Raw genomic sequence first — 24,529 nt, 5'->3', positions numbered from 1 at the left:
ATAAAGGTAAAATAAATAACAAACAGATGGGAAAGCAGCGTCCATTCGCTATTCGACTGCAATAGCAGTTGACATGTATTTTTCCCCTGCCCATTTGATAATGGGCCATTCTATATCTAAACTAATTTAACATACTAGTGAAGACAATATTAAGAATAGTCTGATGGTGATATGGTCACTTGATGAGAGAACATTGTGTGCAGCCTGATGCAAGGAACAGAGCCTAAGCTTTTTTTGCGACTTTCTCAAATCATCAATAGCCTATAGTTGAATCATGCAGCACGTAGAATGTCTTAGAAATCAAAACATATAAAGGTTTGTATCATTAACAACTAAAGTTGCTAAATAACTCTAAATCTAGCGTAGCCTATAGGACCAGTTTCAAATTATCACTTTTACGCTCAACATGGCCTTCATATGCGCACGCGCTGTAGAATGGGGCCTTTCGATTTTATTCAGCTAAGTTCAATTATATTCTTCTTACTATCAAATCATATAAAGTAATGACACAGGACTTAAGCATATCTTGTCTGCTAAATGAACAAGCCTACAGCCTATGTCATGGCACATAGCCAGATAACATACAGTAACAGGCCAACTCATATTCAATTAATCTGAAATATAATTTTTTCATATCACAATGTTTCATTACCTACCTAAAATAATGGATTTATTGTTGTGGTTTATATTAAAACTAATTTATTAGACTTGTTAAAATGCAGATGTTCCAAAGGCACGCAGCAGCAGCTTGTACGTGTGGAGGCCTGAAGATGCTAAACGTGTGAGACCGTCTGACAAATTTCATGAATGACCGCCACAGCCCTATCTGCTACCAATAAAAAGTTACAACTGTTTGTTGGTGTTGAAAAGTAACTAGCTAATATCAGCTAACAGCTCATTGTTATTGATTCCAATGCATTTCAATGGCAAAAAAAGGGCCATAGACTAGAATGGTAAAGAAATCTAAAATTCTAGACCCATCTCCTCTTTCACCATTTAAGCTATCAACTCCAAACCAGCGCTGACATGTTCAGACTGACCCTACTTAGATTGCCTGTCAAAATAGTATTTACACCTTTTGAACTACAACCATTTAAAATAAATAAACATGAGTTTGAATGAGAACCATAGAAATACAGAGGTAGCTATTCAAAATGGTCCTGCTCCTTTGCCAATTAAAAAACAAGACCAACTTTAAAACATTCAGGCTATCCTAACTTCAAATTATTTTGGATCTTTATCAAATATATACATTTGCATAAATTAACATAAAATAATAACTCACCAACAGTAACTCTTGATCTGTTCAAGCTCGAGACACCAAACAAACTTTAAAATGTGCAGGCTATCCGAACATCAAATTCTTTAAAATGTTTATCAACTATAACTTTCGAAATTTACATAAAACAACTCACCAACAGTAAAATATTGAACTGTTCAAGTTAGAGAAACCAAACTAACTTTCACATGTTCAGGCTATCCCAACTTCAAATTCTTTAAAACGTTTATCAACTATAACTAAATAAACATTCATAAATTTGCATAAAAGAACCTCCCACAGTAATAACTCTTGAACCGTTCAAGCTGGAGACAGACACCAAACTAATGTTCACGTGTTCAGGCAATCCTACCCACTGCCACAAAAATACTTTCCAAGAGCTGAATGAAGCAAGTACCATTTTCCTTAATGGCTTTATTTTTCTAATTTATTGTTGTGATCACATGTAGGCCTATTTGAAAAACATACTGTATTTTGGATGCATTTATTCAATTTAATTGTGTGTAAAGTGCCTTTAGAGTGCCTGAGCTGTGCATTCGCTTGCCCATCTGATATCGAGGAGGACCACAATGGAAATAATTATGTTTTATTCTTGACCATTTTAAATGTGTGTAGTGTTGTATTCATAATGACTGAGGAAACTCAATGTATTTGACATTTGTCAAATTAATAAACAAATTAGGATAATTACTTCATTCAGGTGGAGACGAAACATCAATTTGGGATATGTGCGGCCAGCTCCAAGCTGAAGACATGGGAGCACTGCGGTCGGTGCTTTCATCCCAGCCGCCTGGTCTGTGTCAAGCTGTCCTCCAAGAGCTCCAGATGAGGAGGTCTTTGACTCCACCAAGCACCGGCTCAAGGGCACCGACTATGTCAAGCAATACGTGGTGTGATGCACCAAGGGTCTGTCTGGAAATCACCACTCTTTTGTGTTTTTTACTGAACAGACAGACCGGAGACAGACCGGAGACAGACCGGACCGGAAGAGCAGCGGGGTGGGGATTCTAGAACAGATGTGCTGTGGGCATTGGCGGTGACATCAGACCAATCGCTAGAACAGCTGTTGCCCAAAAGATTACCTCTAACTTGGTAACAGCGAGGGTTGCAATAAGAGGCAGTACTACTAAGAGGCAATATATTCAGAACCATCTAAATCAACTGTGTTCAGCAGTTCCAGAGAAGCATATGTAGTTCTTCAATAAAATAATGAATCAAAGAACTCATACAATTTTTTTGGTCAGATATGTTGATGGTTCAGAAAAGCAGAGAATATTAACAAAAAAAAGAATGACATCTTTCGTTCATAATTTCAAATATAAGAGTGTAGACTCGTGCCCCCCATCCCAAACACACACACGTCATGTGCATACACACTTACTGTCTGATTTTGTCACTTCCAGCTCCAAATCTGGGACCAGTTGGTCCCCTCCTGAAAGAAACATACAAAGAATCTGTACCTCCACATACACAGCACTGTATAAGAAATAGGCGGTCAATTCAGTCAAACACACTAATGTTTTACTCACAGGAAAAAGTCCTCCTCTTCATCAGAGTCTTCCTCCAGCAGGTTCCTCTGTGATGGGGCAAAGGTTAGATGTCAGGGGTCAGACACACCACCACTGATACGGAATACAATGACATGGAGGAAAATCAAATCAATTACATGATCATTGAGAAACCATGCAACATCTAATCTATTTTCTGTTTTGCAGAAACAGCTAATAAAAAAATACATATTTCTGCTCTGTTGTGCTGGTCTCCTGTGTGTCTTGTTGATATAAACATTACTTGAAGGAGAATGTTGTTTGTTTTGCCTTTCACAGTGTATTAGAGCATGGAGTCTATTAAGAGGAGCTGAGTAGTATTTTTTTATTTCCCCCTTTATTTAACTAGGAAAGTCAGTTAAGAACAAATTCTTATTTTCAATGACGGCCTAGGAACAGTGGGTTAACGGCCTGTTCAGGGGCAGAACGACAGACTTGTCAGCTCAAGGGTTTGAACTTGCAACCTTCCAGTTACTAGTCCAACACTCTAACCACTAGGCTACCCTGGTGATTAGGCTTCCAGAGACTGGCTGATGAGGTCAGTTTACCAACCATCATATACCTACCTCCAACAAGACAGACTCTTCAATTGTGTTATATAAGACCCTATATAAATGTGGGTTAAAACAGCTCAGTTAAAACCCTATAATAGACTGTGTATAAAACTGATCACAGTGGAGGAATGCTATAAAACCGACTGGGATGGTTTTGTACATCTTTCTCAGGTGGCAAGTTGGCTACAGAATAAACAGAACGTCTCTGCTTATTATTCTTCTCTTGTCGTGTGGACTTTACTAGCCATTACCAGGTAACTCAGACAGGCTGGGGTAAACCACATCCTTATCAGGGATATCAGATCCTTGTTCAATCTTATTCTACCAGGGACAGTTAGGATATGGCCTACAGCCATGGCTCTGGCCATAACAACCATAACATACAGCAGATCTATCAGAGTCTGGCAACAACAGTGGAGAGGAATCCCCAAAAACATGCCAGAGAGAGCTCCATAAATTCTATATCTAGCCTCAGTCATATTTTTATTAAGTTACCTAGTTAAGAACAAATTCTTATTTACAATAACGGCCTACCCCGGCCAAACCCGGACGATGCTGGGCCAATTGTGCGCCGCCCTATGGGACTTCAATCACGGCCAGTTGCGATTCAGCCTGGAATCGAACCAAGGTCCGTAGTGACAACTCTAGCACTGAGATGCAGTGCCTTAGACCGCTGAGCTACTCAGGAGCCCACACATATACACTATATGACTAAAAGTATGTGGACATCTACTCGTCGAACATTTCATTCCAAAATAATGGGCATGAATATGGAGGTAGTCCCCCCTTTGCAGCTATAACAGCCTTTCCACTAGACGTTGGAACATTTCTGCTGGGACTTGCGTCCATTCAGCCACAAGAGCATTAATGAAGTCGGGCACTGATGTTGGGCGATTAGGCCTGGGTTGCAGTCGGCATTCCAATTTATCTCAAAAGTGTTAGATGGGGTTGAGGTCAGGACTCTGTACAGGCTAGTCAAGTTCTTCCACAACAATATTGACAAACCATTTCTGTATGGACCTCGCTTTCCGCATGGGGGCAATGTCATGCTGAAACAGGAAACTGTTGCCACAAAATTGGAAGCATAAAAGTGTGTAGAATGTCATTTTAATGTTGTAGTGTTAAAGATTTAGGTAAAGTGTTTAGATCCTCCTCTTTCCTCCTCCACCAAACTTTACAGAAGGCACTATGCATTGGGGCATGTAGCGTTCTCATGGCATCCACCAAACCCAGATTCGTCTGTCGGACTGCCAAATGGTGAAGCGTAATTCATCATGCCAGAGAACACGTGTCCACAGGCGGCGAGCTTTACACCACTCCAACCGCATGGTGACCTTAGGCTTGTGTGCGGCTACTCGGCCATGGAAACCCATTTAATGAAGCTCCCGACGAACAGTTCTTGTACTGATGTTGCTTCCAGGAGTAGTGTGGAACTCGCTAGTGAGTGTCGTAACCGAGAACAGACAATTTTTACGTGCTGTGTGATTCAGCACTTGGCAGTCCCATTCTGTGAGCTTGTGTGGCCTACCACTTCGCGGCTGAGCCGTTGTTGCGCCTAGACGTTTCCACTTCAAACACAGCGCTTACAGGGGCAGCTCTCGCAGGGTAGATATTTGACGAACTAACTTGTTGAAATTTCAGAGCCACATTGAAAGTCAGAGCTGTTTAGTAAGGCCATTTTACTGCCAATGATTCTATGGAGATTGCATGACTGTGTGCTCGATTTATTAATACACCTGTCAGCAACAGGTATGGCTGAAATAGCCGAATCCACTAATTTGAAGGGGTGTCGACATCATTTTGTATATGTGGTGTATATCTGGCTGTATATAAATATATCTCAGATAACAAGAGGAATTTATTTTATTTCACCTTTATTTATCCAGGTAGGCTAGTTGAGAACAAGTTCTCATTTACAACTGCGACCTGGCCAAGAATAAAGCAAAGCAGTTTGACACATACAAACACAGTTACACATGGAACAAACAAACATAGACAATAACGCAATAGAAAAAGTCTATATACAGTGTGTGCAAATGATGTAAGATTAGGGAGATTAGGCAATAAAAAGGCCATGGTGTCGAAGTAATTACAATATACAAATTAAACATTGGAGTGATTGATGTGCAGAAGATGAATGTGCAAGCAGAGATACTGGGGTGCAAAGGAGCAAGATAAATAAATACAGTATGGGGATAAGGTAGTTGGATGGGCTATATTACAGATGGGCTATGTACAGGTGCAGTGATCTGTGAGCTGCTCTGACAGCTGGTGCTTAACTTCTTTGGGGTAGGGGGCAATATTGGGTAGCTTTGATGAAAAACGTGCCCAAATTAAGCTGCCTGCTACTCAGCCGTAAAAGCTAGAATATGCATATAATTACTACATTTGGATAGAAAACACTCAAGTTCTAAAACTGTTTGAACGATGTCTGTGAGTATAACAGAACTCATGACAGTCAAATTATAATAGTGACAAAGTAAAAGTGTGAACGAAATAACCAGGACAACTGAAATCTACCGTCAAACTCAGGGTTTATTGTAAAACACACGGTAATGGGGGAGGGGGGAGCAGGAAAAGGGGCTGAGCTGGACCCAAGGAAAGAAACAATAAGTATTCAAAAACACCCCTAAGCTAGACTAGCCTACTTTAACAACAGCTAGCTAACTAACTAACTAACCAAAAATACAGTGGGTGGTCCGCCCAGTTCTAACTAGTGTATTTAACAAAGTCTACCTACGGGTAGTGTATGCCCATGGGCGACTTGTCTTGGTTTCCCCTTTTCCCACCAGCAAACAAACAAACACCATAACCAAAAACAATACTCACAGGGGAGGACAAAATGCTATGGAGGTGCTCAAACAAAAGAGAGGTTAATACACAAAGAGAGCGTGAAACACAGAGACATGGCATTTACAGAGAGATTGAGCTCTAGAGCAAACAACTGACAGGGTTTTTAAACCAAGGGAAAGGAACTGTGATAGGGTAGGAAACAGGAGGAGGTGTGTCTTCTGATTGATGATTGGATTGGTGACTGATTGGGGAGTGATGATTTTCACCTGGAGGGGAGAAGGAGAGAAAAGAACACAGGATACTGGTATCCGTAACACCCCCATTGAAGATACAGGATGATATTAGTTACAGTGGGGCAAAAAAGTATTTAGTCGGCTACCAATTGTGCAAGTTCTCCCACTTAAAAAGATGAGAGAGGCCTGTAATTTTCATCATAGGTACACTTCAACTATGACAGACAAAATTAGAAAAAAAAATCCAGATAATCACATTGTAGGATTTTTAATGAATTTATTTGCAAATTATGGTGGAAAATAAGTATTTGGTCAATAACAAAAGTTTATCTCAATACTTTGTTACATACCCTTTGTTGGCAATGACAGAGGTCAAACGTTTTCTGTAAGTCTTCACAAGGTTTTCACACACTGTTGCTAGTATTTTGGCCCATTCCTCCATGCAGATCTCCTCTATAGCAGTGATGTTTTGGGGCTGTTGCTGGGCAACATGGACTTTCAACTCCCTCCAAAGATTTTCTATGGGGTTGAGATCTGGAGACTGGCTAGGCCACTCCAGGACCTTGAAATGCTTCTTACGAAGCCACTCCTTCGTTGCCCGGGCGGTGTGTTTGGGATCATTGTCATCCTGAAAGACCCAGCCACGGTTCATCTTCAATGCCCTTGCTGATGGAAGGAGGTTTTCACTCAAAATCTCACGATACATGGCCCCATTCATTCTTTCCTTTACACGGATCAGTCGTCCTGGTCTCTTTGCAGAAAAACAGCCACAAAGCATGATGTTTCCACCCCCATGCTTCACAGTAGGTATGGTGTTCTTTGGATGCAACTCAGCATTCTTTGTCCTCCAAACACAACGAGTTGAGTTTTTACCAAAAAGTTATATTTTGGTTTCATCTGACCATATGACATTCTCACAATCTTCTTCTGGATCATCCAAATGCTCTCTAGCAAACTTCAGACGGGCCTGGACATGTACTGGCTTCAGCAGGGGGACACGTCTGGCACTGCAGGATTTGAGTCCCTTGCGGCGTAGTGTGTTACTGATGGTAGGCTTTGTTACTTTGGTCCCAGCTCTCTGCAGGTCATTCACTAGGTCCCCCCGTGTGGTTCTGGGATTTTTGCTCACCGTTGTGATCATTTTGACCCCACGGGGTGAGATCTTGTGTGGAGCCCCAGATCGAGGGAGATTATCAGTGGTCTTGTATGTCTTCTATGTCTTGGCAGCATGAGTGAAGGATGCTTTGTTGCGAAATAGGAAGCAGATTCTAGACTTAATTTTGGATTGGTGTTGCTTAATGTGAGTCTGGAAGGAGAGTTTACAGTCTAACCAGACATCTAGGTATTTGTAGATGTCCACATATTCTAAGTCAGAACTGTCCAGAGTAGTGATGCTGGACTGGCAAGCAGGCGCGGGCAGCGATTGGTTGAAGAGCATGCATTTAGTTTTACTTGCATTTAAGAGCAGTTGGAGGCCACAGAAGGAGAGTTGTACGGCATTGAAGCTCGTCTGGAGGTTAGTTAACAGCGTCCAAAGGGCCAGAAGTATTCAGAATGGTGTCCTCTGCGTAGAGGTAGATCAGAGAATCATCAGCAGCAAGAGCGACATAATTGATGTATACAGAGAAGAGAGTCGGCCTGATATGACACACTGAACTCTATCAGGAAAGTAGTTGGTGAACCATGCGAGGCAGTCATTTGAGAAACCAAGGCTGTTTAGTCTGTCGATAAGAATGTGGTGATTGACAGAGTCGAAAGCCTTGGCCAGGTCGATGAATGCGGCTTCCCAGTAATGTCTCTTATCGATGGCGGTTATGATATCATTTAGGACCTTGAGCGTGGCTGAGGTGCACCCATGACCAGCTCTGAAACCAGATTGCATAGCGGAGAAGGTAAGGTAGGATTCGAAACGGTTGGTAATCTGTTTGTTAACTTGGCTTTCGAAGACCTTAGAAAGTCGGAGTAGGATAGATATAGGTCTGTAGCAGTTTGGGTCTAGAGTGTCTCCCCCTTTGAAGAGGGGGATGATCGCGGCAGCTTTACTGTTCCTGGTTCTACATTTTTTGAATGGAGCATGCTTTTTTAAAGATGGTGAGAAAGGCAATTTTAAAGAATAACCAAGCATCCTCTACTGACGGGATGTGGTCAATATCATTCCAGGATACCCCGGCCAGGTCGATTAGAAAGGCCTGCTCGCTGAAGTGTTTTTGGGAGCGTTTGACAGTGATGAGGGGTGGTCGTTTGACAGCAGACCTTCCTAAGCCAGGATTCAGACACGGCTAAGACATCCGGATTGGCAGAGTGTGTTAAAGCATGAAATCAAGGCTTTTACGGTTACAGAAGTCAACAAATGAGAGTGCCTCTTGAATGGGAGTGGAGCTAGGCACTGCAGGTCCTGGATTACCCTCTACATCACCAGAGGAGTAGGATAAGGGTACGGCGAAAGGCTATCAGAACTGGTTGTCTCGTACCTTCGGAACAGAGAGTAAAAGGAGCAGGTTTCTGGGCGTGATAGAATAGATTCAAGGCATAATGTTCAGACAAAGGTATGGTAGGACGTGAGTACATTGGAGGTAAACCTAGGCATTGAGTGATGATGAGAGATATTGTCTCTAGAAACAATTAAACCAGGTGATGTTATCGCATATGTGGGAGATGGAACTAAACGGTTGGTTAAGGAATACTGAGAAGGGTTAAGGAATACTGAGAAGAGTTAGATGCTCTACAGTGAAATAAAACAATAATCACTAACCAGAACAGTAATGGACAAGGCATATTGACATTAGGGAGAAGCATGCGTAGCAGAGTGATCATAAAGGTCCAGTGAATGGTTGGGCTGGCTGGGGACACGGCGATTCAGAGAGCTAACAGGCCGGGGCTAGCAAGCTAGCAGCGGGCCTTAGAGTAAAGGGACGTAGCGACGGAGGAAAGTCTGTTTTAGCCTCCTTGTACGTTTCCGTCGATAGACCAGTCGTGATGGATTTGTAGAGGTCAGTGTAGCAGAGGGGTCTAGTCCAATTGTTAAATGGATCTATTCAGCTAACAGTCAAATATGCTCTAGACAGATGGGCATTCAGGGGATGTCGTGACGGAGGGGCCTGTTGAAAAAAAAACCTTGGGCAGATTACGTCGGTAGTCCAGTCGTGATGGATATCCAGAGCTTTGTGTAGTAAAAGGGGCCCAGGCCGATTGGCAAAATAGGAATAGTGGCACGAGAAATTTGCCGATGGACCTATGAGCTAACAGTATGATATGCTCTAGACAGCTAGCGGGCCGCGGCTAGCAGATGGGCATTCAGGGGACGTCGCGACGTAGGAGCCAGTTGAGTAATCCCCTCGAACAGATTACGTGGGTAGTCCAGTCGTGAAGAATTGGCGGGGTTCCGTACCCTGTATTGGCAGTAAAAGGGGTGCAGGCAAAACAGGTACTGTAGCCCAGGAGTGGCTGATGGACCTCTTCAGCTAGTATGGAGATGGGCCTAGCATGGGTTAGCTCCAGGCTAATTGGTGCTTGCTACGGGACAGAGACGTTAGCCAGGAGTACTCACTCGGATTGCAGCTAGCTAGCTGCGATGATCAGGGTGAGAAGGTTTAGAGCTTGCGGTAGGAATCCGTGGTTATAGAGAGAAAATAGGTCCGGTATGCTCTGGTTTGAATCGCGTTGTACAAACTAAATGTGATCCATATGATCATAAGGACAAGCCTTTATCTGATGAGTGGTCCAAACCCCCCTTCTTCCTCTCCTCTACCCATGTTCCATCCCAGCCATCTGACTGCATGTCACTGCTCAGCTCTGTCCAACTCCTGGATGTCTGATCCCAGGAGCCAGGAGAGGACTGAGAGCTAATATCAGAGAAGGGGGATGGAGGGAGGAGAATGGAGAGGGGTGTGTGTGTGTTACAGATGTGGCATCTTAATGTGACCCAAATGATTCCTGTAGCACCAAAATCTGACTGGGCCATTCTGTTCCTGCAGGAAACAGATAGCCTCCCTTTTAATGCAAATTCTATAACTTGAATCTGAACTAATGACTTAACTGTCCCTGCATGAAGAGAAAGGGTTTATTTGGGTTTCTGTTGCATTTATGTTAAACACAAAGCCCATTTGCGACCATTTGCTTTTTCCTGTGGAGGAGGAAAACTTGCTGCAACAAAAGGGTGATCAAATTAAGATGCCAGATCTGTATGTAAGAAGCAAGTCTGTTTCTCTTTGAATTCAGCTGAACACAACAGCACAATCCTGAGACAGAGGAGGGAGTCTTCTCTGAACCTCAGAGAAGCAAAGGGATAGAGGAACTATGATGGAGAACATACGTTTGGCTAAAGGGCTCTGGAATGTCATCCCTCCATCTCTTGCTCTCTTTAACCCCTCTGTCCCTTGTGTTTCCAATGTTCCCCTCCTTTCATGACCCATCTGCGTCTCCTATATCTAGGATCATTTCCCCTTGCCGGACGTGGATGCCTTTCCCTCTCTGTCTCCCTGCAATGTCCCGCTCTCAACCGCTCTCTCCACCCCGTCTTAAATACGTTAGCACTTGGGAAATGTTTTTGTAAATGTAACTAATAAAAACACTTGAACCTTGCTCCATCCCTCCCTCCACCCGTATCTCACCCTCTCGCTGCATATGGATCCCGTGACCTCTTCATCATTTAGGTGTCGTTTGAATTTGGGAGGCATGATGGCGTCTTCAGGTTGCTCCTCCCGCTCTGGCTCCCTCTGTAGGACAGGAGGAGGAACACACCTGTTACAAACCTCACACACATATTAATGATAGTTCAGCAGAAACCCTGGTCCTACTGGGGTGCAAGTTTTTTCTCCAGCCCAGCACTAACATCGTTTAAACTAATCAAGGATAAGTCTTTATTAGTAGAATCAGGCTTGTAAGTGATGGGCTGGAAATGAAAGCCTGCAACAAGCCCTCCGGATGACCACTGCTGCTACAGTCATTATACCAATTGCAGACAATTACCTAACAAGCAAAGCACACACTCAGGTGGGCCTCAATACCAGCTTGGTTATCACATAAAATATATAGTATGACAAAACTGGTCTGAATGCTTGACTCCTTTACACACTTTAAAAAAAACGTTGGTTCAAAGTTATGACTGGTCCTGGTTCCTCTCTAAGTTTCTCCAAGCCACTGCAGACTCAGGTATTGCTCTCTAAGGGTTTAGGTCCTGGGGGTGTGAAGTGTTCTGTGACTGGACTGACCAAACAGAAACAACTAGCCTACTAACAGTATCAGCCTATATGTCACTTAGCAAACAGAGCAGAGAAGACGGGACCCTCGCGCTCATGTTGGGAGGTGTGTGTGAGTGCTGCAGGCTGATAATGATAACTGCAGCCTTGGCCTCACCGTGAAGAGTGTGAGAGCAGAGAGGAACTAAACACTTCACCTAAATCTTCAAAACATGTAGAACTCATTTAGGATAGAGTTTTTAAACAAGCATGGTTTTTAAACCATTTCCCCTAACCCCTAAGACTGTAGGGATTATGTCAGGCTTGCCAGGATGTAATTGTGAGAGTTAGGCCTACTTATGCGTGGGTGGTGGCGTTGGACTAAATGTTCCATCTCAGCAGAGCGGCCTGGTTGTTATTCAATGTTTCTCCTCTCCTGCCTGTTCCCTTTTGAGGGGTGGAACATGGGAGCAGTTTTAATGGGGAGCAGAGTTTGATTTAACTCTGCTGGCTGGCTATGCTGTGGAACCCAGCTCACTCAGGGGAGGGCTCCTGTGTCCGCTCACTGCTCCATCTCTATTCCCTCATTCCTGTCTTGGAGGCCCGGAGTAGAAAACATGCTGTTCCTCCATTTAGCCTCAACCATCCCTCTTTCTCAACCAGTTGATTGGCTGTGCATCAAACTCAGCCCCAGTAACATACAACACAACCCCTGCTGTTCAGTGGTTTTAGGTGGGGCATAAAGGCCTCCTGTACCACCTGTGAGTTATACAGCCGACATCAAATGGTTTCACTGAAACCAAATGCTTTTCTGTGAGAAGAGAGAGCTAGGCAAGGCTCCGCCTCACAGAAGTCAAGGAAATACTTCCCCACCCCTAACCCATCGCTTGTTTCATTATTTTATGCTGCACATGAATTGCCCATAGGGGAATAAAGATTTAATGAATTTAACAATAAATTCAGGGTATAATTTTAGACAAATTTGTCTAAACACACCCCATCTCTCCTCACAGCTTCTACCCCGAGCCCATCTCTCCTGCCCCTTATGTACCATTGAATCCAGCTCAGACTGAAAATGTTGCTTATCTCAGCATTTCCTTCTGGCAGGGCAGTTGGTAAAGGGACGTTCCATGGCCAGGAGCGGAAATGTTCCGGTAAATAGAGGAGAGTGGCAGGGGTCAGAGCTCAATCTCAGGCAACTACAGAAAAGAGAGAGATGCACAGAAAAGGAAAGAAGAGGGAAGAAAAGCCAAGCTAGCAAATCTGGGTTGCAGATATGCAAGTAGGTAGCTTTGAAAGAAGCACTTTAAAAAGGCACAATCTGTAACATCTACTTCAGGTAAGATGTTTTGTTCATCCAAAAATCAATGAAGAAGAGTGGGATGAGAGGAGCGAGATGTAGAGGGGGGTGTTTGTTAAGTTTCACACTCGATTGTATTGGGGCGATTCCACACCAGGGAAAATATTTGTGGTTACTCAGATTGTTCCAGCAATTCTCTTATCAGAACTTAATTGGGAGGAAGGATGTCTAACATGCTTTTAACATTTGTATCACAAACAATTTTTTGGAAAATCATGATGAAATTAAAAAATGTAGGCCCTTTTTAGACCTATACATGCCTCCTGTAAGACCCTATGACCTGTACATGATACACTGTGAACTGTACACGATACAGACAACATTCTGGTGTCATTAAACTCTATTGCAGAAGTACTCAACTCAAACCCTACAGTGTCCAGAGCGTGCTGGTTTCCTGTAATTAATTGCACACAGCTGGTGTCCCAGGTCTAAATCAGTCCCTGAATAGAGGGGAAGAATGAAAAAAAGGCAGCGGAACTGGCTGGCTTCGAGGTCCAGGGTTGAGTTAGAGAGCTCTATAGTGTTCACTCAGATATGGAGTTAGTATAGATTCTGAAATACAAAAAATAAATAACATATGAATCTCAAAACCACCCTTTCTGATTATGCCTATTTTGACATTTTTTGTAACAAAACTCTTCAACCGTCAAATTTCCAGAGCCTTCTGGTACTTTTATTGATACGACCCATTTTAGAACATAGAAATCGACATTATAAGGTTATTAATCAATCACAGCCCTCCTTTAGGATTGCACATTCAGCAAGGTCATCAGCAAAGGGTGAATCCATTTCAGCAAAGGGTGAATCCATTTTTCCATTTCCCATTCACTGTGTTGGTGGTGCCAATTACGTTAATCATACCTTCAGAATTAGCAGAGAGCCCACTATGGACATATTATTTACCCTTAGAGTATATTGTTCCAAACAATAAGTCTTAAAATTAACTAAATCTAATCTAATAGTTTTGAGATTTTTTATGTTGAATAAATTAACATGAAATATTCAATATCTCGACAGACTACTTATAGTGTACTCTCGAATATAGAGTATAATGACGCCAAGATGTTGTCCGTATCATGTACGTGTCACAGATTATAGGGTTTTACAGGAGGAGGCATGTATAGATCTAAAATGGCCACTCATCAAAATTTTATTAAAAATGGTTTGTGATAGAAATGTAAAACGCAGTTCAAACATCCTTCCTCCTAATGAAGTTTATATGTGAGAATTGACAGAACAAGCGGAGATCTAAAAAAATAAATAATCTGCTCACGCTGGCATGGAATTGCCCTATGGACAGTGAAACAGATTGTGCATGTAAAATCAAGCTTAGAAAAAACAGGAATCGGCTGAAAAGGGTATAGCCTAGGCCAAGTATCTAGGCGAAATGGCAGAAGCTCATCAGCTACAAGGGGAATGACAGAGAGCCTAAAAAAACTGGTTTAGGCAGCCATGATCAAAGTGTTTTGTTGTTGTTGAGGGAAGTGGAACTGATATTATATTTGGCTGAAAGCACAGTTCACAGCCTAGTCTATGGACAGGAGGAAGAGACTGGCACTAAGACATGAAGCAGGACCTGGCCCTGTAGCACAGCTAAACTGCAGTTTACCATTTGATGCTCACAGTATTGAATGGATTACATTATCTAGCTAGAACTAAATACAATCTAGTTTCCACACTGACACAACTCCTCTGACATAACCATGTAATCCTGAACCAGTATCTTTGCGTTAGAGAACCTCTTAAGCACAGATACTGGTTCAATGTAATCCTTATCATCAACAACACTGATTGTGCAACACCAGCCAACTAGCTAACGTTAGCTATCCTCAGCAATTCGTCATCAAGAATAGAGTGAGCCATGTCATATTGCAGTCCCGATACCAAGTTTGCAAAACCCGAAATATCGAGAAAGCCGGACAGACATGTCTTCTGTGAATGGTAACTGTAGCTAGTTACCTAACTAGGATGACAACCAGCTGGGAACAGCGTAACGTTAGTTAGCTGGCTAGCAATATCATTAATACTTGAATTCAACAAATACAACCTAATTGTATGAAGCTATCAATCGAATCAAAACTGTTTGGTTATTATGCCTACCGTTCGCTAAGATTATTTTCCAGACACTGACACAGACCGCTGGTAACGACTTTCATAGTCACACTGTAGAAAAAAACATTAGCTAGCAAACTAATGCTAACGTTACCTGCTAGATTCGCAATCTTGCATACAGACGACCAAACAAACTTAGTTTATCTTCGTTAATAAATACAGGCTCACAATGTTCTATTTCGGGTTCTAAAAGAAATGTTACAACAACAAAAATATCCAACAGAGGATGGTTGCTACAGAGATGCTTTTCCCAATCCTCCCTGCTCTCTCTGATCAGCTGACCACAGACCAGGAAACTGGGGCAGAGCAATTGCGACTATTTTAAAAATATATATATATATATATATTTAATTAACAACAAGTACATGTGGGAACACAAGTATATACAAATAATATTCAAAGGACAATAGGGCTAGGGGGTACAATATCACATTACACAAGGACCTTAAGGGACATACATACACTTATTATTCTAACAGCTTTTTTGTTAGTAGAGTATTTAATTGGCTTAAATCCAATTTCGACAGTTACTAGAGGGAATAGAGCCACAGATAGAACAATTAGACATATATTTTACAGGATGTATAAAGGTGACGCATCCGCTTGTCATTTCCACTCACTATCAAAGCCCATTGACCGGCAGTGGGAGACTATGAAACGATATGGATTTTGGCCGAGATTTGGTTCATTTGCCATCGATGGAACATTTACTCTCAATACAGTTTTCTGTACCCAAAACTATAACCTGTTACGAACAGAGTGGACACTTTACACAGACTTTACACTTTTCCAAAGTATTTTATTTTATTTTTTAAATGCGTTGTTTAGAAGGAGTGCAAAGGCTAATTGAGTTATTGCACATGTGCACTTCGGAGTAGGCGTTCCCTAACGAAATATGCAAATGTTTTAATTCTGTACTACCATGAAAATAAAATTCAAAACCAAATAGATCCCGAACTTCTAGGGAATGGGTCCCAAATAGGTCCCTAACACCCAGGTCCCAACCCCCCCCCCAAAAAAAGAAAACCTCCCTAAACACGTTAAACTTTATGTATATCACCTTGAAACACTACACCAATCTGTTCTACAGCCTCTGTATATGGGCTCCCGAATGGCGCAGTGGTCAAAGGCACTGCATCTCAGTGCTTGAGGTGTCATTACAGACACCCTGGTTTGATTCCAGGCTGAATCAAATTTGGCTGTGATTGGGAGTCCCATAGGGCGCTGCACAATTGGCCCAGTGTCGTCTGGGGTAAATAAGAATGTATTCTTAATTGACTTGCCTAGTTAAATAAAATAAATGTATAAAATATGGTACATCATGACTGAGCCTCTCTCTGTGCCTGGCATCCACCCAATGCTGCACTGTGCTCTCATGGCTATTCATCTTTTTCAGGATATTCTCTTGCTGAGCCTGGCTAGCACACAATATTAACAATCTATCCTTTCGAATGAACCAAGCTAATTTCACTTCACCAACCTCTATCTTTACAGCATTATTTAGTCTGAGAGACTGAAAAACAGCTTCCATCTCAAGGCCATCAGACTGTTAAACAGCCATCACTAACATTGAGTGGCTGCTGCCAACATACTCACTCAAATCTCTAGCCACTTTAATAATTAAAAATGGGATGCAATAAATGTATCACTAGTCGCTTTAAACAATGCCACTTTATATAATGTTTACATACCCTATATTATTCATCTCATATGTATATTCTGTACTCTATACCATCTACTGCATCCTGCCTATCCCGGTCGGCCATCGCTCATCCATATATTTATGTGTACATATTCTTATTCATTCCTTTACACTTGTATAAGGTAGCTGTTGTGAAATTGTTAGATTACTTGTTAGATATTACTGCATGGTCGGAACTAGAACCACAAGCATTTCACTACACTCGCATTAACATCTGCTAAACGTGTATGTGGCCAATAAAATTTGATTTGATAGGGTATATGTAAGGCCCTGTGGTCTCATCAAACACTATCACCACTTTCCACTCCAACACATCACTGCTCTTGCTTCCGACCTTGGCCCTCTTTATGCTTTCTTTACTAGACGCTCCACTGCTTTCTGTATCATGATCTCTCTTCTTCCTATGTCATTCCACTACCAACCACTCCGGTCCTTGAACCTCATCCTCCAGCTCCATACCATCACAACTGAAAGCCATAATGTTTGCATTCCAGCACAGCTGTTGCTTCACCAACTTTTTTCTCAATTTCGTCCACACACGTCACTGTCATTTCTAACCTCCAACTCTCTCTCACACTCCTGGGATACATCTTATGTTAAATTACATCTAAAGTAGATATTTTTTTTCATATGTAACCCTAATCCTTTTCCTAACCTCAATAGAATTATCCTAACCTGCTTCATTAATTCTCATAACCTGCTGAGCAAGATCTCCTAACCTGCAACAAAAAGTAAATTCTGGTCAATTGTGGCAAACTGTATTCTATCTAGTCAAATCCGTGTTTGTCCACTTCCTACATTCCTCTTCTTCCAGGGAGTACAGCTATGACCAGGAGTTACTTTTTGTAGCAGGTTAGGAGAGCATTTTAGCTAACCCTAACCTTAACCTAAGTCTCCTACCCTGCCACCTTAATTATCCTAACCTGCTGCGTAAATAATGCTAATGTCAAAAGTCTAGGTGATGCAGGTAAGGCAGAGGCAGGCGCAGGACACAGGTGTGCACAATGAAGACAAAACAAATGGAAAATGAAACGTGGATCGGTGGCGACTAGAAAACCGGTGAGTAGTCCCTAGAATCACTGCCTGCCCAGTGCCCAGTTTCTCCCAGATGTGAAGCAGCATCAATTAGAAGATTCAAATTCATTGATTTGAAAGTCAATAGAATTACTAGATGACTGATAAATCCGAAAATATACATTATCTCTCATTTTGAGTATTCTTTATTGAGAAAGAGAGAGAAATGGCTATGCTTGGGAACCTTCATAGGTGTGTCCAGGCCTTGTATTTATTTATAAGAGGGTGACCACGGCTCAGACATGCCTACTGGTATTACACTTTTATGCCATGCCTCAGATGAGGTCTTGCCACCCAGGTCCCAAGCCTTCAACTCAGCCAGCATTTTTAAGGGGCTCTGTCTAGTGTTCAGATCTACTAGTAACAGCCATAGAATAGTCTGTTCTGGTGTGTGTAACCCTGGCAGAGTATCAATGAAAGACCAAGAGATTTTGTAGAATGGAGCATCAGAGGTCCTAATGAGAGCAACAGACTAGCGCCTGAGAGGGGCTCTTGGGCTGGAGAGAGGATGAGGGAGCTGAGATGGATCGAACACTAGAAGTGAATGAGGAGAGGAGGAAGGAGGGGAGGGTGGATGTTGAGAGGAAGACAGAGGTCATTCAATACGCACAAACACACGCATGCATACACACATGCACACACTCATGCACACACAAAACCAGCAGCAGCACCAGGGGAGTTTAGGTTATAAACTACCCTAGAACAGGAACTGAGCTCAAACTTGTGAGTGATGCCTCCCAGATGTGCCGACAGAACACACATATACACACACACACAACCGCCCCCAGAGCTTAGCCCAGGCTAACACCAGATAATTTATCTCACACACATACAGGTATGTCAAAACACACACACACTCGTCAGCTGAAGCTGGATTTGTCCCCATTTAACAGTTACAGTTTACACTAATGTGACATCACGTTTCCCTCATGATCAACTGTTAATCTTATTAAACCATTCAGAGTCAAACTAATCAGTCTAATATAATCATTAAGTTTAGATTGGGCCTCAACAGTAAATGCTTTGTTGAGGAAAGTCTGAGTCAGCTCATAGTTAGTTTAGTTTATTGTATCTACTTTGGGAAACTTTCTCTTGCATCTTATAAAGTAGACAACTCTGTGTCTGTATCTCAGCACAAATGTGGCAAGTGATTTGTCCATTATGTGAAGCCTTGGCAGGGCATCATGCACCCATTATTTTAGAGGGGGCATGAACTACGTGAGGATGGAAGGGGGTTGGTCCGGAGGGTCTTCACCCCTCTCCCGAAGTTGGAGAATTTAGCATGTTTCAAACACCTGAAACAGCTTTTTCCTGCAATCTAGTGCCAAATCATTATGATAATTATACAGTGCATGCGGAAAGTATTCAGACACCTTGACTTTTTCCACATTTTGTTACATTACAGCATTATTCTAAAATGGATGAAAACATTTGGTTAATCATCAATCTACACATAATACCCTATAATGACAAAGCAAAAACGAGTTAATAGACATTTTTGCAAATGTATTAAAAATAAAAACAGAAATACCTTATTTACACAAATACTCAGACCTTTTGCTATGAGACTCGAAATGGAGCTCAGGTGCATCCTGTTTCCATTGATCCTCCTTGAGATGTTTCTACAACTTGATCGGAGTCCACCTGTGGTAAATTCAATTGATTGGACATGATTTGGAAAGGAACACACCTGTCTATATAAGGTCCCACAGTTGACAGTGCATTTCAGAGGCAGCGTGTCAGAGTACAAGGAATTCGCCGTAGAGCTCAGAGACAGGATTGTGTCGAGGCACAGTTCTGGGGAATGGTACCAAAAAGTGTCTGCAGCATTGAAGGTTCCAAAGAACACAGTGGCCTCCATCATTCTTAAATGGAAGAAGTTTTGAACCACCAAGATTCTTCCTAGAGCTGGCCTCCTGGCAAAACTGAGCAAACGGGGGAGAAGGGCCTTGGTCAGGGGGGTAACCAAGAACCCGATGGTCACTCTAACAGAGCTCCAGAGTTCTGCTGTGGAGATGAAATAACCTTTCAGCGGCAGGGACTGGGAGACTAGTCAGGGTAGAGGGAAAGATGAACGGAGCAGAGTACAGAGAGATCCTTGATGTAAACCTGGTTCAGAGCGCCTAGGACCTCAGACTGGGGTGAAGGTTCACCTTTCATCAGGGTAACGAGCCAAAGCACACAGCCAAGGCAGCCAGAGTGGCCCAGCCAGAGCCCAGACTTGAACCCAATCAAACATCTCTGGGGGCCTCCCAGGTGGTGCAGTGGTTGAGTGCCACCAGAGACTCTGGGTTCGCGCCCAGACTCTGTCGTAACCGGCCGCAACCAGGAGGTCCGTGGGGTGATGCACAATTGGCCTAGCGTCGTCCAGGTTTGGGAGTGCTTGGCCGGTAGGGATATCCTTGTCTCATCACGCACCAGCGACTCCTGTGGCGGGCCGGGCGCAATGCACGCTAACCAAGGTTACCAGGTGCACGGTGTTTCCTCCGACACATTGGTGCCGCTGGCTTCCGGGTTGGATGCGCGCTGTGTTAAGAATGACTTTCAACCTTCGTCTCTCCTGAGCCCGTATGGGAGTTGTAGCGATGAGACAAGATAGTAGCTACTAACAATTGGATACCACGAAATTGGGGAGAAAAAGGGGTAAAAATGCAACAAAAAAACCATCTCTGGAGATGCTCCCCATCCAACCTGACAGAGCTTGAAAGGTTCTGCAGAGAAGAATGGGAGAAACTCCCCAAATACAGGTGTGCCTGTAGCGTCATACCCAAGACTTGAGGCAGTAATCCCTGCTTCAACAAAGTACTGAGTAAAGGGTATGAATACATGTCATATTTCAGATGTTTTTTGTGTGGAAAATTGCAAACAATTAGAAAAACCTGTTTCTAGGCCAATTGTGCATCACCCCACAGACCTCCACGCTTGTCTTTATGGGGTATTGTGAGTAAAGGGTATGAATGAATACATGTCATATTTCCGATGTTTTTTTGTGGAAAATTGCAAACAATTAGAAAAACTTGTTTTTGCTAACAGTAAACAGAAGGTGTTGAGGGAAACAACACTTTCCATTTGACTGTTTTCATCACAGGTCTGTCTTCTAGTGAACATCAGTTTAACATGGCGATCATTTATTTATCCGGTGCTGTGTTTTTCCAGTCTCAACATGGCTGTAAACAGATTGTCCCCCGATGGGAGAAGTAGTCATATATTCCACTCTATTTAGAGGCTATGCAAAAACCCACACATAACTAAACAACCTGTAAACACACACTAAACAACCGTCAATACCGTGTATTTCTGATGACAGACAGATGTGATATGCACGTGCGCAAACACACACACGTTTACGTAGACTGGATGTGTCTGTGTCCCGACTAATAAAAGGCCAGTGATTACGATGTGTTCAACAGGACTCTTACCTTTACTAGGGTCTTCATGGAGAACACATTAAAACACACATTATCACGCAACCTTTCTACCCTGCAGGTGCTTAGGGTGATTGAACACCACCCTCTCAGGTGTGAAATCAGTAGTGGCTTAAAGACTCTTTGGCTCTGCGTTGTGTGGAAATAGGAGTGACAAGTGGGGCTGAGGCTCAAAATGTTCAGAGTTCCATGAAAGCCATTGTTCTACTATTCCTAGAATATTGTCTCCATGCAGCAGTTCTCAGTTGGGCAGGATAGATGTGTAACTTGACTGGAGCATTTTTGACTGAGGGCTGCATGCTTAGTGTTATACATTTTATTATATCACCACGTTTGTCAGCTTTGTAATAGATGTTTAAACAGCAATAGGAAGTAGTGTGAAAGTCCCTTTGTCAGTCATTCCTGGTATGATGTGTCTGATGGCTGGTTCCTCATCAAGGAGAAGCAGGATGTTCTCATACCGCAGTCTTCAGAAGCAACACATCAATAACACGTTTACCGGTACCTCTCTCCACACATACATGTGGGTGAACGGATGGGAGACAGGACAGACGTATTTCCACTGGAATAGGAAAAGAGGAATGTTGTTTAATTGGAGGAAGGAGAGAGCAACCCCACCCCTGCTTTTATGAGTTCTCTCCATCGTTAACCCACCAAGGGGCAGAGGGTTTGATGTGCTATAGAGGGGAGTCTGTCCTAGCCTCCTAAATACTTCCCTCTGAGGTTGGCCAAACATACCTCACTTCACCAGAACTTTCTCAAATTACCTATTGCCCATGTAGTACACTACTTCTGACCAGAGCCCTTTGTGTAACCCCAAGTTCTTCAACAGAATCTGTCCACAAATCATGACATGAATCATAATGGAATGAACTCCAGAGTTTCTTGCCTGTGACTGACTCCATATTTCCAAATTGGTTTCAGTTGACAGCTTCAAAGTGGTTGTGATGATGAAAAGCCCACTTTTCAGTCTCATAAATACTGGGGAACCCCAAACGAAGTGGGTCCAAGGTTAAAACTGTTGGAGAATCACTTCAGCATGAGGCTGTGGTCGGACTGAATGGTCAAACGTTGGATCTTCCACATTCCTCCTAAATCCTGGCCTCTGGATTTCCACCCGAACTGGACGTGTGTGCAAAGCGTGCGAGCAGTGTCATTTCCACTGTGATCTTAAGTAAAAGTTGAGTTTTCCCTCCTACGGTATTGGTCTTGAAATTCCCATCTAGTGGTGCCATCTGTAACTACATGTTGGTTCTTCAAACAGAATCATGAGTTAAAAGACTCAAACTACCCCAGACACAGGGCCACTTTTTAAACAGCATATTATTTTATTAGTTTCTTAACTAAAACCAAGAATGTAAGACCGTACATATTTTAATACAGCGATGTACCCCCTGTACAAGTAAAAGAAAAAACAAACCAGTTACCCCCCACTCTGTCCTCCTACACAAGGTTCCTCATCCTGTGTTCTGGTTAGGGGTATACCCCTCCCCACTAGTGGAGCACACTACTGTACATTTCTGAAGGACCCTTGTCACCATGGTAAACCAGCGATGAGAGTGGTGTAGGTTTGAGTGAGTGGAAGTGAGATGAGACAGGAATAATCTCTCAACACTAACACCTGTCCTTCTGCCCTGAAATGCAGCAGAACTGCAGTCTGCAGTCAAACACAAAGCTATTTCTAATTTTGTTTTATTTCTCCCCCTTCCGTCTCCCTTTCCCTCTTGGTGAGGGTTAACAGAAAGCCACACTGAACTGTTTTGTTTCTACAGTTTTGAACTCGTACTCACTCTCCCTTTCTGTTAGTAGCAGCAGGGTTGGGTGCCCTACAGGCAAGTGAGTGAGTGTGTGAGCAGTGGTGAAGAGGTATTCTATCCTCCTCTCTCAAGGGGGAGGAGGAAAGCTCCCAGACTGAATTCAGGGTCTGTCTGTCCATTTACAGACAGCCCATAATAAATCCCCTTCCACTCTGCTGCCATAGCAACAGGGATTCTCAAGGCTCTGTGAAATCATCTTTGTACGCTTAACCTTTGGCTAAAGATACAGGAGAAAACCGGGCAGTGGCCTCCCATGTGCCCCACGCAAACACACACAAACACCACCTTTATCATTCCGCTCAAAGAGATGCGAGCAAGAGAAAAGGCAGACTAATCAATTAAATCAATCAACTGCTGCATCTTACACTTCCTTTCCAGACAAACCCTCATTTCATAGTTTCACTCTTTAGTGAATATTGGTGAAAGCGTTGAGCGCTAGAGGGAGTTTGTGTGTGTGGTGATCGTACAAGCTTGTATACACTCACACAGCTGTGTGTTAGCAATGATGGATGGAAGACTGGCAGAGGAATAGAACGTGTCTGTGCTTCACTAAAATACATCTTTAACTAAGATTGTTTCATCCAACTACAAAAACAAGATTGCTTGATTCTCCTGTTAACAAAAAGAATAGCCCTGTCCTCCTAATAACGGGATTCTATTATGAAAAAGAACAGCCCTGTCCTCCTAATAACGGGATTCTATTGTGAAAAAGAAAGGAACAGAAATCATAGGGCTATAAAAATGGCAAACTGGCAAATCTTTTTTCTCCATTCAATCTTTTTTTACCATCCAAGTAGACATTTGAAGTACAGCTTGCCGTCTTCCGCCCCACCCAAATTACAAGAGGCGGGGCTTTAAAAAAAGAAATCACACACAGACCCCCAATAGTGGAGGACAAGAGAGGAGAAGGGGAGAGAGAGATGAGGTTGGAGCGCACACACACAGTAGCCCCCTCAGGGGCTATTGACTAATACATCCCCACCTCTCCTCTCTTTCTCCGCCTCTAACACCAGAGGGTGATGTGTGAGCGAGTGATTGCATGAATATGTGGAGCAGCTGGATCATCTCTCTCCTATCCATCCATCTGTGGAGATGTGTGAGGCTCTACTTCCCCTCCTCTTGTTTGATGGCCTGGGGCTTGATGGGGCCGGTGCGGATGGGTTTGCCCGCTGACAGGGAGGGTTTGTCGGGCTCAGGGCGTTCCACAACTCCCACCGTCTGGTGGTTGGGGGGCAGGATGTCGAGAGGGGGTTTGCCACCCCCCTGGTCGAGACGAGAGGGTTTGGAGACTGACGGAGCCTTGAGCTGCTCCGAGAAGAACTTATGAGTTGATTGGAGCACCTCGGCTCGCTGCTTCGCCTGGGGACAGCAATCAAATGAATCACTCAACCACATGCTGGGTTCATTTGGGAGACATCAGGATTTCAACACCAGGCACATTCTAGGTCAACCAGTC

At 43.1% G+C, this 24,529-nt stretch overlaps 2 protein-coding genes across 5 annotated transcripts in view; both read right to left on the bottom strand.

Moving 5' to 3' along the window:
• The window catches only part of LOC135512963 (vesicle-associated membrane protein 4-like), a 29,419-nt gene extending 14,092 nt beyond the window's left edge, over positions 1 to 15,327 (bottom strand). For 2 of the 4 annotated variants that reach the window (XM_064935518.1, XM_064935520.1), the window contains exons 1-4: positions 15,150 to 15,327; positions 11,017 to 11,121; positions 2,809 to 2,855; positions 2,661 to 2,711 (exon numbers count right to left, since the gene is read on the bottom strand). In XM_064935518.1, coding sequence (XP_064791590.1) covers positions 2,661 to 2,711; positions 2,809 to 2,855; positions 11,017 to 11,082 — 164 coding nt within the window. In that variant the 5' untranslated portion in view covers positions 11,083 to 11,121; positions 15,150 to 15,327. Of the gene's footprint in view, positions 1 to 2,660; positions 2,712 to 2,808; positions 2,856 to 11,016; positions 11,122 to 15,043 lie in introns of all 4 variants that reach the window. The other 2 variants (XM_064935519.1, XM_064935521.1) reach the window with 2 other exon arrangements.
• A 7,234-nt stretch (positions 15,328 to 22,561) lies between these two features.
• LOC135512962 (protein PRRC2C-like) overlaps positions 22,562 to 24,529 on the bottom strand; it is a 33,417-nt gene continuing 31,449 nt past the window's right edge. The window contains 1 exon segment of the mRNA XM_064935515.1: positions 22,562 to 24,432. Within this exon segment, the coding sequence (XP_064791587.1) occupies positions 24,178 to 24,432 (255 nt within the window). The 3' untranslated portion in view covers positions 22,562 to 24,177.

Source organism: Oncorhynchus masou, chromosome 24 (assembly GCF_036934945.1).
Source record: "Oncorhynchus masou masou isolate Uvic2021 chromosome 24, UVic_Omas_1.1, whole genome shotgun sequence".
Taxonomy (NCBI): Eukaryota; Metazoa; Chordata; class Actinopteri; order Salmoniformes; family Salmonidae; genus Oncorhynchus; species Oncorhynchus masou.
This window is presented reverse-complemented; position numbering and strand designations above follow the sequence as displayed.